At 35.6% G+C, this 15,636-nt stretch overlaps 1 protein-coding gene across 1 annotated transcript in view; it reads right to left on the bottom strand.

The window, feature by feature from the left end:
* The window catches only part of LOC110025243 (acyl carrier protein 1, mitochondrial-like), a 29,083-nt gene extending 13,447 nt beyond the window's left edge, over positions 1-15,636 (bottom strand). The window contains exon 1 of the mRNA XM_020725593.1: positions 15,288-15,636. Coding sequence (XP_020581252.1) covers positions 15,288-15,488 — 201 coding nt within the window. The 5' untranslated portion in view covers positions 15,489-15,636. The remainder of the gene's footprint in view (positions 1-15,287) is intronic.

Here is a 15,636-nt window from a genome sequence, read left to right as displayed (position 1 = left end):
TCTATTTTTAAGAATAAAAAAGATACACAAGAATGCAAATTATAGAGAAATTAAGTTAATTGTGATACATTAAAATTATGGGAGAGAGTAATTGAACTTAACTGATTAGTAAAACAGAATTTGAAGAGGCTTTAAGGAAAGTGAATGGTAAAAAATTAGTAGGACTTGATGATATCCAATAGAAGTGCAGAAATATTTAGAAGATTTAAGAATTTTTTGGCTTATTAAACTTTTTTAATACTATTTTAAAAGCTAAAATAGATATTTGAGTGGAGGAAGAGTATTTTGGTCCCTATTTCTAAAAATAGAAGGGATGCACAAGAGTGCACAAATTATAGAGGAATTAAGTTAATGTGTCATACATTAAAACTATGTCAGTAATTGAACATAGGTTAGAACGTGATACAAAAATTTCTCAAAATCAGTTTGGATTTAACGCATTGAGAGGCTTGATAGAGAAGCACATAGTAAGTAAGAAAGATCTACATAAGGTTCTAAGAGAAGTTCTTTGAAAATTTCTAAAAAAGAAAGGTGTTGGTAAGACTTATATTCAAGTTATTAAAAGTATGTATAAGAGAACTATTACCTATGTTTGAATGGAATGAGGATTGGCCAGGTATTTCTCTATTTCAAATGGATTACATCAGCGATCAGTTTTAAGCTTGTATATTTTTGCCTTAGTTATGCATATTCTTACTCCAATATTTACAGAAGAATGTACCTTGGTGTATATTATTTGTTGATAATATCCTTTCTGTGGATAAACTCGAGAAAGAGTTCAGAAAAAATTTGAATTATGTAGGTTAACTTTAGATTCTAAAGACTTTCGTTCGAGTAGATCTAAAAATAATTCATTTAATGTAATTTTAGTAGTACTAAATCTAGTGACAGGATTGCAACAATCGGTGATCAAGTCATTAAAAGGAGTAAATGTTTTAGATATCTTGAGTCTATCGTTCAAAGTGATGGTGATATAGATGTGGATGTTATTAGAAGAATGCATGTTGGACGGTTGAAGGGATGAATGCATCAAGCCTATTGTGTGATAGAAAAGTACCACTTTTACTTAAAAGAAAGTTTTATAAGACAGTGATGAGATCTGCAGTGTTTTATGGCGCATAATGTTGGCATAAAAAGGAGAAAAATAAAATTAAGTAGAGTGTTGTTATGATGAAAGTGCTTAGGTGGATGAGTGGTTTTACACTTAGATAGTGGTGAGACATGCAATGTTTTATGGCGCAAAATATTGGCATATAAAAGAGAAACATAAAACTAAGTTGAGTGTTGTTAAGATGAGAATGCTTAGATAGATGAGTGGCTTTACACCTAGAGACAAAATGTGAAACGAATATATCCGTGAAAAAGGTTGGTGTAGCTCCAGTGACAGACAAGATTAGAGAGAGTCGTCTTTGGTCACATTAAACGTTGACCATCTAATATCCAATTAGGAATGATGTTTTCGATTCGATTTATTTTTAAGAAATTAAATGAAAATATGATATTCTATAGAGCACAATGGAGAAAAAGGATTCATGTAGTTGACCCTATTAAGTGGGATAAAGACTTGTCATTGTTGTTGTTGTATTAACAAAATTAGCCGATATGATGTTTAACTTTCTTAAATGTCTTTGTAATCATTTAACTATTTTCCCAAGCATCATTATATTTTTTTCTTAAAAACTTAAATTTGATCTCAAGCTTGCCTCAATGGACATTAAATTAGGTATTTTATTTCCAATCCTTGAAGGCAGCTTGGTGTCTCCCATAGTTATTGAATTATTTAAGAATGCTAAATAATATCAAAATACTCTAGGATTACATTAGTCAATTAGCATGATAGCACACTTCTTAAGACAAGCATTCTTTATTGCTTTCTTCACACCAACATCTCAACCAATAATTTCAAAAAATCCTAAAGCAGCCTATACCTCACTTGCAAATAAATTTATGGGGCTTTTATGTTTTTTTTTTAATTTATTTTGAATATCTTATTAAAATTTAATTTTCTCTTCTAACAAAACACTATTCTAACTACAACATCAATGAAGCTTCTTGAGTGCCTAAAGCCAACTTGTCATTTTCTTATGGTTGATTATCAATAGCAAACAAAGTGTGTGCATTATTAGCGTGCAAGGAAGAACCTTGATGATTCCCATGTAGGTGCAGTCTTTAACACACGATAATAAACATTAACCACATTTTTTGCATCATAAACAACAATTTACGAAAGAACTCATTCACTCGATTGCCCATTCACATTAACAGTTTTTACCTTGTGAATTGTTAATATAACCACTCTATTCCTATTGCTGGCCTACATAACATAAAATAGCATTTAGGGTCAATAGACATAGTGAATAGCTCATGACCTAATGGATCAAATAGATTAAAGCCTGGCATAGGCTAGGGTTAAATTAAACCTAGAGTTTAAGCATCTAAAGTCACCAACTTAAATCAAGATATGGAATCGACTTTATTATTTATGTATTTTTAAGTATTTATAAATCCATAAAATGAGAGCCTTGTTTGATGACTCCCATGTAAGCACAATCTCTAAAATGCAAAAATAAGCATTAAAATCATTTTTTACATCATAAACAATAATTTACAAAAGCAATAATTCACTTGCTAATCCCCCACATGAACAATGTTTTTAACGTGTTAGTCACTGTTATACCTACTCTATTCCCATTGTTAACCTTCATAGAAAACAATAGTCTACAATCTTCCTTAGTGACTTTAGAATTTCCTCTGCTCTTTTAGTTTTGGCAGGAATATAGTGTTTATCCTTTCTTTTAATCAAAATGTTCAATAATTCTCTAGTCTTCCAACATTCTATATGACAAATTTTCTCTCATTTTTATATTTAGTTCATTTTAAAAACTATTGGACTAGATTATGATGCATTATTTATTGATGATATCCTAACCGGCTCTAAATTGCAGGTGGCATTCTAGCACTTGATTACTCACTTAATCGGGTTAAGTAATAGTACATCAAAAATTGATGATTTTCTAAACCAGCGTCCACTTCTCATCATAATCAAACAATGTCAAGATCATCACTTTATAAGAATTATTATAAACATTGAAATATTATCTATTTTGTCATTTTTAGGCAGGTTTTACATGCTAGCAGAACTTTGGAATTTTCTAAATCCATTTTCTTCTTTTTTTTTTCATCATCTAAAAGAAAACAGCCCATTCTCTTATTTCACGATTAAAAGCATATGTTACATGTACACTCCAATTTTTATAGATTAGGAATATCTCTAATAGAGGAGAGAACTGGTGATTAAATCTCTAATTATGTTACCTAATATAGAAAATATAATTATTAGATTTCCTATAATCAAGCTTCCTAATATACAACCATTAGATTTATTTCTTTCCATAACACACTCTCAAGTTGAAGAATAAATATTTATCATGTCCAGCTTGTTATAAATATAAGTGACCCTAGCTCTATTAAGAATCTTTGTGGAGATATACCCTAGTTATTTCCAAATTTTTACATGAGCTATAGAAATCAAATTTTGTTGAATCATTTCAGGAATAAAATGACAAAATATTTCAATGTGTTTAGTTCTTTCATGGAAGGCAGGGTTTGAAACAATATAAATTGCAACTTGGTTATCACACAACAGTTTTGATGGAACTATCATTTTAAAACACATTTAAGTCAAGAATTGGGAGACCCGCATCAATTCACTCAAAACTTATGTCATTGTTTGATGCTAAGATTTCGCACTGGATCGTGACACTACATTTTGTTTCTTACTCTTCCATGAGACCAAATTACCACCAATAAAAACACAATATCCAATAATGGATCTCCATCAATCTTGGAACTTGTCCAACCTTCATCAAAGTAATGTTTAATATTTCTATGCCGGTGATTTTGATATAGAATACATTGCTCAGGAGCTCCTTTGATGTAACATAGTATTTTTTAAAAGCTGATCAATGATGAACAGTGGGAGAAAACATAAACTGACTTACAGTGTTAACTAAATTAAAAATGTCAGGGCAAGTCATTGTGAGGTAGTTTAATTCTTTCACTAACTTCCTATATAGTTCAGGATCATTAAAAGACTCTCCAGCCTTGATAAGTTGTTGATTAGAAAGCATGAGTACTACATAGTTTGACCCCTAATTTTTCAGTTTCTACTAACAAATCCAAAAAATACTTCCATTAAGATAGATATATGTCCTTCTTGCTCGTTAATAACTCAATGCCCAAGAAGTACTTCAAAAAATCCAGTTTTTTAATGTTGAATCAATTTTGAAGAAATGCATACAATGAAAAGATTCCATGCATATTACTTCCAGTAATAATAAAGTCGTCAATATACCACCAATAGAATGATCCCAGAAGTAGATAGTTTGTAGAGTACAATCTGATCATTTTTCTTTTTCTACATCCTAAACTCTTATATTGTTTGGCTAAATTTTCCGAACCATGCCCAAAGTCTTTGTTTCGATCAATATAATGATTTTCAAAGACCATATACTTTTACAGACTCCCCCTGAGCAAAAAACTGGGGAAGTTGCTCTATATATACTGTGGGAAATCAGAGAAATAATTTTGTATTTCACTTACTTCTTTGAATTGATAATACAAGGTATTATATAGGAAATTACAAGTAGAAAAAACTATGAAACTATTTCACTAATTCCCTTAATTTAAGGAATTACAAATTAATTCTAATTCCCTTAATTTAAGGGATTACCAATTAATTATAATTCCCTTAATTAAGTGAATTAGAATTAATTATTCCAACCTTATTTCCATCTCATACACATCTCGACACTCACCCTTAAGCTGAGGAATATATGTCTTCCATTCCCAGCTTGGATACAAGATCATGGAAACTTAAATTGTTCAGCTTCTTTATTAGAACATCAGCTAATTGTCTTTCTGATGAAACATAGGACATACACACTAACCCTTCCTCCAGTTTTTCTTTGATGAAATGTCTATCAATTTTAATATACTTTGTCATATCATATTGTATAGGATTATGAGCTATATTAATAGTTGACTTGTTGTCACAGTAGAGCTTCATAGGACCCTCCCATTGGATTCTCGAATCATCCAAAATGATTCTCAGCCACAGTAATTCACATAATCCTTGAGCAATAGCCCTGAACTCTAACTCTGCAGATGTCACTTTCACAGAAAATAAACTCTTTTTTTTCAAGTCCTCTCTTCAGGGGGAGATTTCCATGATGAAAGATAGTACTTATGAGTCATTTGAACCACTTAAAACCCTTGACCTTCCACATGTGTCAGCTCGTGTTATTGAACCTGAATCAAACTCTCCTGTTCCAGCTGAACCCGAGTCCTCTGAACCAATCACATCTGAGTCATCTGATCCTGAACCCTTATCATCTCCTACTCCAACCAGTGTCACTCACGATTTCCCAAGGTTTTCTCAGGTGTATTCAAGGAGAAAGACCGTTCCTGAAGTGGCACAAGTCCAAGAATCCAATCCACTCTATCCACTATCTCACTATGTATCTCTCAAGCGCCTATCACCAGCCCACAAAAGATTCATTGTGATTTTGAACACCATTGTCATTCCTAACAATGTGTCTAAGGCATTGTCAAAAGGGGAATGGAGGGACGCTGTGAAAGAGGAAATAAGTGCATTAGAAAAGAATAAAACATGGGAGACGTTGACAAACCGAAAGAAAAAAACATTGCTGATTGCAAGTGAATTTTTACATTGAAGTACAAGGCTGATGGATCCCTTGAAAGATATAAAGCAAGGTTAGTAGCCAAAGAGTACACTCAGACTTACGGGGTGGATTATCAGGAAACCTTTGCTCCAGTTGCAAAAATGAATGTTGTGAGAATCCTATTATCATTGGTTGCTCACTTCAATTGGCAACTGCTACAGTATGATGTTAAGAATGCATTCCTTCATGGTGACCTAAATGAGGAAATCTACATGAACATCCCTCCGGGATTTGAAGGGGACACAGGTAACAAAGTATGCAAGCTGAAAAAGGCTATTTATGGGTTAAAACAATCTCCTAGAGCATGATTTGGCAGATTTGCAAGAGTCATGAAGGAACAAGAGTCATGAAGGAATCTGGCATGAAGGAATCTGGGTATAAACAAAGCCAAGGTGAACACACTCTTTTCATTAAACATTCAGTTGTATGGGGAGTGACTGCTCTTTTAATTTATGTGGACGACATCATAGTAACTGGAAATGATGAGAAAGAGAAGCATGAATTGAAGCTGGGACTAGTAAAAGAATTTGAAACAAAGGAACTGGGGAAATTGAAGTACTTCCTCGGTCTTGAGGTGGCATATTCCACACAGGGGATCTTCATATCTCAGCAGAAGTACGTGATTAATTTATTGGCAGAAACAGGGAAGACAGGGTGCAAGCCAATCTCTACTCCAATAGATCTAAACTATAAGTTGGGAGAAGCTAAAGAAGCACCAGCTGTGGATAAAAGAATGTACCAGAGATTGGTTGACATACTCATATACCTTGCTCACACTCGACCAGACATAACATATTCTGTAAGTATGATCAGTTAATTCATGCATGATCCAAGAGAACCTCATCTTCAAGCTGCCTACAGGGTACTGCATTACTTGAAAGTTTGAAAGGCAATCTGGTTAAAGGAATCTTGTTCAAAAGGAATGACACTCTTACTCTGGAAGCCTACACCGACGTTGACTATGTTGGCTCCCTAGTGGATAGAAGATCAACTACAGGATATTGTACTTTTCTAGGAGGTAACCTAGTGACATGGAGGAGCAAGAAGCAGAATGTAGTGACAAGTTCATCTGCAGAATCAGAGTTCAGAGCTATTGCTCAAGGATTATGTGAATTACTGTGGCTGAAAATCATTTTGGATGATTTGAGAATCCAATTGGAGGGTCCTATGAAGCTCTACTGTGACAACAAGTCAGCTATTAATATAGCTTATAATCCTAAAAGTGATGTAAAATTTTCTAGTAGAGGGGTTGTAAAATTTATATCCCTTTTGAGCGGAGGAGTAACCCAGGAAAACACATTTGATGGCTCTGGGATCTAGCTTCCCTCTATGTTGTTTATGGGCATGAATAAAGGCAGTACACCCAAATACCCTGGGAGTGAGGTCATTTGAGGTTCTAAAGTGAGAGTAGAAGCTATTTAGGACCTCTATGGGGCTTTTGTTTTCTAACACACGGGAAGGAAATCTATTGATCATATATGTGGCAGTAAGAACGGCTTCTCCCCAATAGGACTTAGGAACATTCCCTTGAAATAGTAAGGCTCGGGTGGTGTTGAGTAAATGCTCATTCTTTCTTTCAGATACACCATTTTGTTAGGTTTTGTCCACACATAATGAGTCATGGATATTCCCCTGTGATTGAAAGTAAGGTGATAGAATTTGATTGAAGTAGTCTCTAGCATTTTCTTTCCTAAAGCCTTTTATTTTGACCCCAAATTGATTTTGAACCATTGAATGGGAATTAGGTATAACAGTGCTAACATCAGATTTTTGTTTAAAAAGAAAGAGCCATGTAACCCGGGTGCAATCATCAATTAAGAATACAAACCAACGAGCCCCAGAAACATTAGATATAGTGGAAGGACCTCATATGTCACTATGAATCAGATGAAAAGGATGAAAACTTTTATTGCTAATAAGAAAAGATACACGAGTATGTTTTGTCAATTCACAAATGTCATAATGAAACTCAGAAATATCTAATCCTTGGAATAAATGAGGAAATATTATATTTAGAACCCCAAAAGAGGGATGACCAAGACGTAAGTGATACAACCAAATGACATCTTTGTTTGAGGAACTAAGGAAAGATGAAGACAAATTGCTCCTAATTTTCAGAGATAGTTCAAGGTGGTAAAGACCGCTCCTTTCCTTAGCAAGTCCAATCCTCCTCCCCGAGTCCTGTTCCTGAAAAACACAATAAGAAGGGAAAAAAACAACATAACATTTGAGATCATGAGTCAATTTTTGGATGGACACAAGGCTTGTTGACAGTTTGGGTACATGAAGAATGTTTTTAAGAATAAGGCTAGGTGTGATATGTATATCACCAATCCCTGCAACGGTAGCTAAAGAGTCATTGGCCATGATAATTTTTCTATTACTTGGACATGGCGTATAAGCGTGGAAGAGTTGAGATGTGGGGGTCATATGACCAGTAGCACCGGAGTCTATGATCCAAGAGTTGGTATAGAATTTGTCTAAGACAATCATACAAACAGTTTTACCATAAAGAGCTATCGAACATGCTCCAAAAGACTTCTCAAGAGATCCCAACAAGCTTCTCAATTTCTCAATTTCTTCAGTGCTGAACCCCCCTATTGCTGATTTTTTTCTCAATATTAGGTTGTTCTGCCATATGCGCTTGAAGCCTTTGTTGCCCCCCACGGTTGCCCCATTCTCGGCTTGGAGGTTTATCATTCAGCTTCCAACACTTCTCCCTTGTATGCCTTGGTTTCTTGGAATAAGTACAACACTGATTGTCTTTGTTCTTCTTCCCTTGGTTATCTCTACCCGAGTGTTTAAGCAGATCATTCTTCGACTTCTCCTGATTTGTTTTTGCTGCTAAGACTGATCGATCCATAGTATGTGGTTCAAGCATGACACTCCTCCGACTTTCTTCTGCTCGGATTAATGAGATTGTCTCTTTTAGAGATGATGTATCCTCTTTGCCGACGATTTGCATCCTAACCTGATCAAATTCAGAATTCAATCCTACCAAAAAATCATATATCTGATCTTTCTCAATGAACTTCTTCAAAGTGGCAGCATCATCAAGGCATTTCATCTCAATTCTATGATAGTGATCCAGTTCCTGCCAAAGATTTTGCAACAGAGTTGCATACTCTGTGACAGATTTGACTCCTTGTTTGGTGGCTCCGATTTTTGCCTTGATTTCATACACAATGGCAGTATCACGGGCCTTCGAGTATGTGCGGTTGATAAAGTCTCAGATTTCCTTTGCGGTATTCAAGAACATGCAAGTGTCACTGATCGTTGGGTCCATGGAATCCCATAGCCAGGACATAATCATGGAATCCTCCGCTTCCCATGCTGTAGAGGTTGGATCCCTTTTTCCTGGTCCGGTTCCAAGTAGGTGATTAAGCCTCCCTTTGCCCTTTAGGTATGTGCGGACAATTTGGGACCATTTGAGATAGTTCTTCCCATTGAACATGTTGGATGTCCAAATATTCTGCAACTCTCCAATTTTCTGAGCAACATTGATTCTTCGGAAGGGTTGGAATTGCCAGAGACAGTGGTTTCGGACATTGACATGGTGGAGAAGAGGAATTCGCAGCAATTAAGGATGGAATTAACGGCTGCAGCGGTAAAAGAATCGCAGCAATTAAGGCAACGAATAAAAGAATCAGCGGCTCAGGAGCGGCAAAGAAGCGACTCAGCAGCAAAGGATTCAGCGGTAATGAAATGAATGCCTTGATTGAAAATGAAACTTGGAAACTAGTTGAATTATCTTATGACAAGAAGGTTGTTGGCTATTAATTGGTATTTGCAGTTAAGTTTTGTTCTGATGGATCTGTAGCTTGTCTAAATGCTTGGTTAATTGTTAAGGGTTATGTTTAAATGTATGAGATTAACTACTTGCACTTGTTTTCTCCAGTAGCTAAGTTGACTTTTGTTCTCCTCTTTTGTCCATAGTTGCAATAAATATTTCACCTTTGCTCCGGCTTAATGTGAAAAATATTTTTTTGTATGATGATCTTTTAGAGGAGGTATATGTCGAGATGTGTCTGAGATGGAAATAAGGTTGGGAAAATAAATTCTAATTCCCTTAATTAAGGGAATTAGAATTTATTTTCCCAACCTTATTTCCATCTCAGACACATCTCGACATATACCTCCTCTAAAAGATCATCATACAAAAAAATATTTTTCACATTAAGCCGGAGCAAAGGTGAAATATTTATTGCAACTATGGACAAAAGAGGAGAACAAAAGTCAACTTAGCTACTGGAGAAAACAAGTGCAAGTAGTTAATCTCATACATTTAAACATAACCCTTAACAATTAACCAAGCATTTAGACAAGCTACAGATCCATCAGAACAAAACTTAACTGCAAATACCAATTAATAGCCAACAACCTTCTTGTCATAAGATAATTCAACTAGTTTCCAAGTTTCATTTTCAATCAAGGCATTCATTTCATTCAGCATGATTGCCAGCCACCCATAATGGGATAAAGCTTGCTGAACAAAACTCGAGACCTTAACAAATTCAAGAGAAGCAATAAAATAACAAGAAATAAAAGATAACTGATTATAGTTAGAATGAGAGGCGCATTGATGTTTACCTCTCCGAAGAGCAATAGGTAAATTAAGATCACTAGAAGGAGGATCCGCTGAAGAAGATGATACCAGTGTTGAACTAGGATCAGGGAGATGAAATCTTCTAGTGTAAAATTAGTGATAGCTGGCCTGGGATGGGGCACTTGTGAGGGAGGTGGAGTTGGAGCAAGATATGAATTGATTATGTGATAAATTAACAATTCATTAGAATCTTGTGAGAATTTAGGCAACGATTGGCCACCAAAAAAGGGGATTTGCTCACGAAATGTGATATCAGCAGAAACCATACATGAGTTAAAGAGAGAGGAAAAACATCAATATCATTTTTGCAAATGAGTATCCTAGAAGACGCATTAATGACTTTGGGTCCAGTTTAGAAACTTGTGCACAAGTATCACAAACAAAATAAGTACACCCAAATATACGTGGCTCAATGAAAAAGAGAGTTAATTGGAAATAAAACTTGATAGGATATATAGTTTTGTAAAGTCATTAAAGGCTCTGATTGATCAAAAAAAAATATGCAGAAGAACCTGCATCAACCCAAAACTATTTGGGAACATTAATTTGAAACAAAATGACTCTAACTGTCTCAAGCAGATGTCAATTTTTCCTTTCAGCTATTCCATTTTCCCTTTCGCTAGTGTTGTTGAGAGGAACAATGGTACCATTCTAAAATAAACTCGTTGCATGTTTTTTTCAACCACTTTGGATAAGAAATTTTAGGTTGAAGTCGTCTCTACTGTATGCTACCTGATTAACTGATATCTTCATGCCACTATCGATTTGAAGTATCCATGAGATATTTTATCTGGTAGCCCTCCAAGTTATTCTAACTCAAATATTTCTTATTGTCTAGCTTATGCCCATATCAGAGATGAAGAATTAAATTTGCATGTTAAAAAAGTGTATATTCTTGAGATATGACATACAAAATGGTGTCAAAGATTGCAAACTATGGAGTACCAAAAATTCCAATACTCTTTTATGTATTCGCGGTTGTATCGTTTAGATTAGGTACTAGCATAATAGAATATCTTATTTATGTTGAAACTTGTTCGTTCTTATCAAAATCATCCACAAAGATGATAAAATATCAAAATTCACTAGATATAAGAGAATAAGGTCCTCAAACATCAAAACAAAATAGCATAAAACTATGACTCACTCTTTTATTAACTCTGGTATGTAGTCATGATTTTGGGTGTGGCAATGGTATGGTTTTGGATGTTCATGTTAACATGTGCCTCGCCGAACCCACTTAGTGGGATAAAGGCTTGATGTTATTGTTTTTGTTGTTATTGATGTGTTAACATGTTGCCTTCAGTAGGTCATGTTATGGTTGGTGCAGAAAAAACAATAGCAAACTTAGTTTGGTTGCTGCGACAAGCTATTGGGCCAACATCTGGAACATGATATTATATATATATATATATATATATATAGAACAATACATTCATATCTTTTGTTCATCCTCTAGTTGTCATATATGTATGTATATATATCATGAGTTGACTCACCCCAACATCGCATCTACATTTAAAATGGGCCAAGCACCTGCACAAACATCCATGCCATTAAGGTGGCTCATGCGAACATTTTGCAGGGACAGCTATATCGACCTGAGTGACGTTGAACTTACTAAACATAGATGGGTATACATCTTGTTTAGCATTGACTCCTTCTTACTCTCAGATACATTTTGGGGTTCACTCACAATGCATGTTACTGCCAGAGAACTTGGAGCTCTTTAGCACTCCTTCATTGGGAGGGGCAGTGCTAGCCCATTTATAAAGGAAGTTCTTTGAGTCAACAATACCGAGATGGGGTAACATATCAGGCTGCATGCACCTACTACATATATGAGCTTGGAATCATATCAATATTGGAAAGCACACAATATATATACCATATCCATGAGAGCGAAATGAATTGAGAGCTGGCTTCAGGTAAATATCCATATGAATTAATATTTCATTTATGATTGTATTATGCACTTCATTTTACCTATAATTATATGAATCAAGTGGAACAAAGACCATGTGCTAGAAATGTCAGTGGGGAATGTCGAGGTATACTGAAAAGAGCTTGATGGTCTTATACAAAGTCAGATATGCATTTTATTAGGTATATTCTAGGTATTCTACTTAAAGATTGAATTTAACTATTATGTTTTTATTATGTAGGATATTTGGGAGGACTATGGCAATCAAGTAAGATTATGCGAGACAGATATGACTTATGGGTGAAGATGTTTGGCTAGAACATGTGCTCCTTATCAGTAGGAAGAGGTCCAGTGGCACCACCTCACAAGGTTTTACGACAGTTCGGGCATCTATCAGTACAGATGTGGCACAAATGAATACTAGATTTAAAAGGGTCGGTAGTCAAGAAAAAAATGATGTTGATTAAGTCGACTATCACCAACACCAAGTGCAAATAGGCATGTGGGAGAACCACAGAGATTTGATTGTAATTATTCATGATGACAAGGAGGATAAAGAGAATTAAAGCATGAGTTGGTAGAGGTCATAAGCAACACTATACTGATTGAGTTCCCCTATCTGTCTCCTGAACATAAGTTATCCAAGAATACCAGGAAAACAAAAATCTGTAAGTCCTTCTCACAACTTCTAAAGTTATCTACTATAAGGTGAATACAAGCTTGAAATTTTTCTAATTCATGTAGACTGAATATTTTCTGGCATCTGAGGAGATATTCCAATCGTACTTCGGTCAACTTGATGACTCTGAGTTACATGCAGTTTACGTAGGTTTGAGGAGTTAACCAGACATTTCAGAGTAAACAAGCATATTGCGAAAACCCGCTACAGGCTCATGTCGATTGAGGGTATGGCGCATCATTTTACTTCAGCACAAGCTGCAAAAACATCAAACGTAGGAAAAGTGTCATCTGCATATGCTGATCATGGACCATCGAGTTAACAACATCATTCCTAGTCACAGTTATGACCTACATTTGATTATGTCTTCCGCCAGCAATCATATGTGTCAATCACCCCATCTCCGTATGTCATGTCACAGTCTTTACGGATGGCATGAGGAGCATCACAGTACGATGATAGTCAGCAGTGTGGAGTTACTCCCTTACAACTTGCATCATACGAACTGCAACCAGAAGCACAAGAAGTACACTAAACTCGAGAAGAAGCTGGTGTTGAAGGAAATCATCATCTGCGTGAGCGACCTCTATGCCTAATCATTACAATCTTGGGAATGATGTAATTCCACAAAGACACCTTCATTGGCAGTAGCTTAGGAAAGTTACATTTGCCATTTTCTTATTTTACATGATCATTTTTCATCCATGTTAGGCTTGCTTTGGAGGGGTGTCATTCGATTCTATTTGCATCGGCAATAAACCATTTTTATTTATTCTTGCTTGGTTACTAAGAGGGGATCATTTTTTGGCCCTACTGGGTTGCTACTTGAAATTTTCATGATCGCTTCCTCTATTTTTTTTTTCTTTGCTAAAAACTTGTTATAATGTCAAGCACTAATGGATGTAGGTAAATGTATGGTGTTTTAGCTTATATAAATGTTCCCCACTCTCTATACATGTTGTAACGCCTTTAGATCATTTACCTAAAATGACTTGCTCGTAGAGAATTAGCAAATGATGTCAGCATGAAATGTTGCTATCTTTCCAGCAACATAAAATTGTTCGATTAGAATAAAAATTGAGCGAGTTACGCTCAGTTAACGACTAATGGGTCACCACAGTTTGATTTTAAAAATGAAATTTGAGCACTCGCAAAAAAGTGTAACTTCCTCATGCAGAATCACTAAAAGTGGTCAGCACGAAAGTTGTAGAAAACATTCTTAGCTTTCCAACAATACCAAAATAGTTCAGTTCCTATAAAAATTGAGTGATTTACATCGAATTAACAGCTGCTGGATCGACACTGCTTAGGTTTGCATCATGAAACTTCATAATAACCAAAAACTACAAGTTGCTCGTAGAGAATCAGCAAACGATGTCAAACATGAAAGTTGTGGGAAATTTCATTATCTTCTTATCAACACTAATATTGTTTGATTTAGATAAAAATTGAGCAAGTTACATCATGAGTTGATTTTGGGACACGAAATTTTGGCAATCGCACAAACGGCGACTTGTTCGTGGGAATCACTGAAAGGGATCGACATGAAAGTTATAGAAATTTTTGTTAGCTTTCCAACGATATCAGCATCATTCAGTTCGGATAAAAATGGAGTGAGTTGCATCGAATTACATTTGATGCTCCTTGAATTTGCACCACAAAGCTTTGGAGCAATCAAAAATTGAAACTTGCTCACAGAGAATTATCGAAAACTGTCAACATAAAAGTTGTAGAAAATTTCATTATTTTTCAGATGGCATAGAGATTGATATCTTCGGATACAAATTAAGCTGAGTTACTTTCAACTTAATGGCTGATAGGTCAGCGCAGGTTGGGAATCACCGAAAATTGTCAACACCAGAGTTTAAAAAAAATTATTAGAAAATAAGATTGTTCAGTTCTAATAAAAATTAAGCTAATTAGGTCCTATAAAGAGAAAGGTGTTATATCAAAAAAAATTAGCAGGGACAGTCGCATGCTAATTTTCTGCGGAGCTAATCGCCCGTTAGGGTGGGGGGGGTGGTGGAGATTTTTTTTTATTTCGATTCAGCTGAATTATATTAATAGAAGATATATTTTTAAAATTACACCAGAAAAGCACTTCGAAGCCAACGATCGCCAGTGTTCTCATGAGGAGAAAGCATTTTTAGATCTCACTGCCTATCTCGATATTTTCCTGAATAACTATGTTTCTAAGCTCAGTAATAAAATGTATCAAATCTGGGAAGAAGCATGAATCATTTAGAAAATTCTTAAAGCGAAACCAAAATCAGCATAAGAAATAACAATTTTAAAATCGATACGAAGGAAATGGACAATATAAAGAAGTTCAACCTTGGCAGGATCAATGAATGGTGAGGATCTGAGAAGATCGATAACTCGATCAGTGATATCCTGTTCGTTGAGGTGAGTGGTAGTGGAGGACAGTGCCGATTGTGCGAAAGCTCTGGAAACGTGCCCGTATGGGGAGCTTTCCGTTCTCGACAGAGAACGACTGGACCTGAGAAGAAGAACAGCAGTCTTTGCAGCCTGCATGTCGCCGCTCCCAACTTCTACTGGACCAAATTGTTGGTTAGCGGAGAGAGAGAGGCACGGAGGGATACCCTGCTCTCTAAACAGAGCAAATATTGTGTACGCGCCCTCCCGCTTCCTGGCTCCCCTAAAAAATCAGTGGAAAACTTCA

Source organism: Phalaenopsis equestris, unplaced genomic scaffold (genome assembly GCF_001263595.1).
Source record: "Phalaenopsis equestris unplaced genomic scaffold, ASM126359v1 Scaffold000297, whole genome shotgun sequence".
In the NCBI taxonomy this organism is placed as follows: domain Eukaryota; kingdom Viridiplantae; phylum Streptophyta; class Magnoliopsida; order Asparagales; family Orchidaceae; genus Phalaenopsis; species Phalaenopsis equestris.
This window is presented reverse-complemented; position numbering and strand designations above follow the sequence as displayed.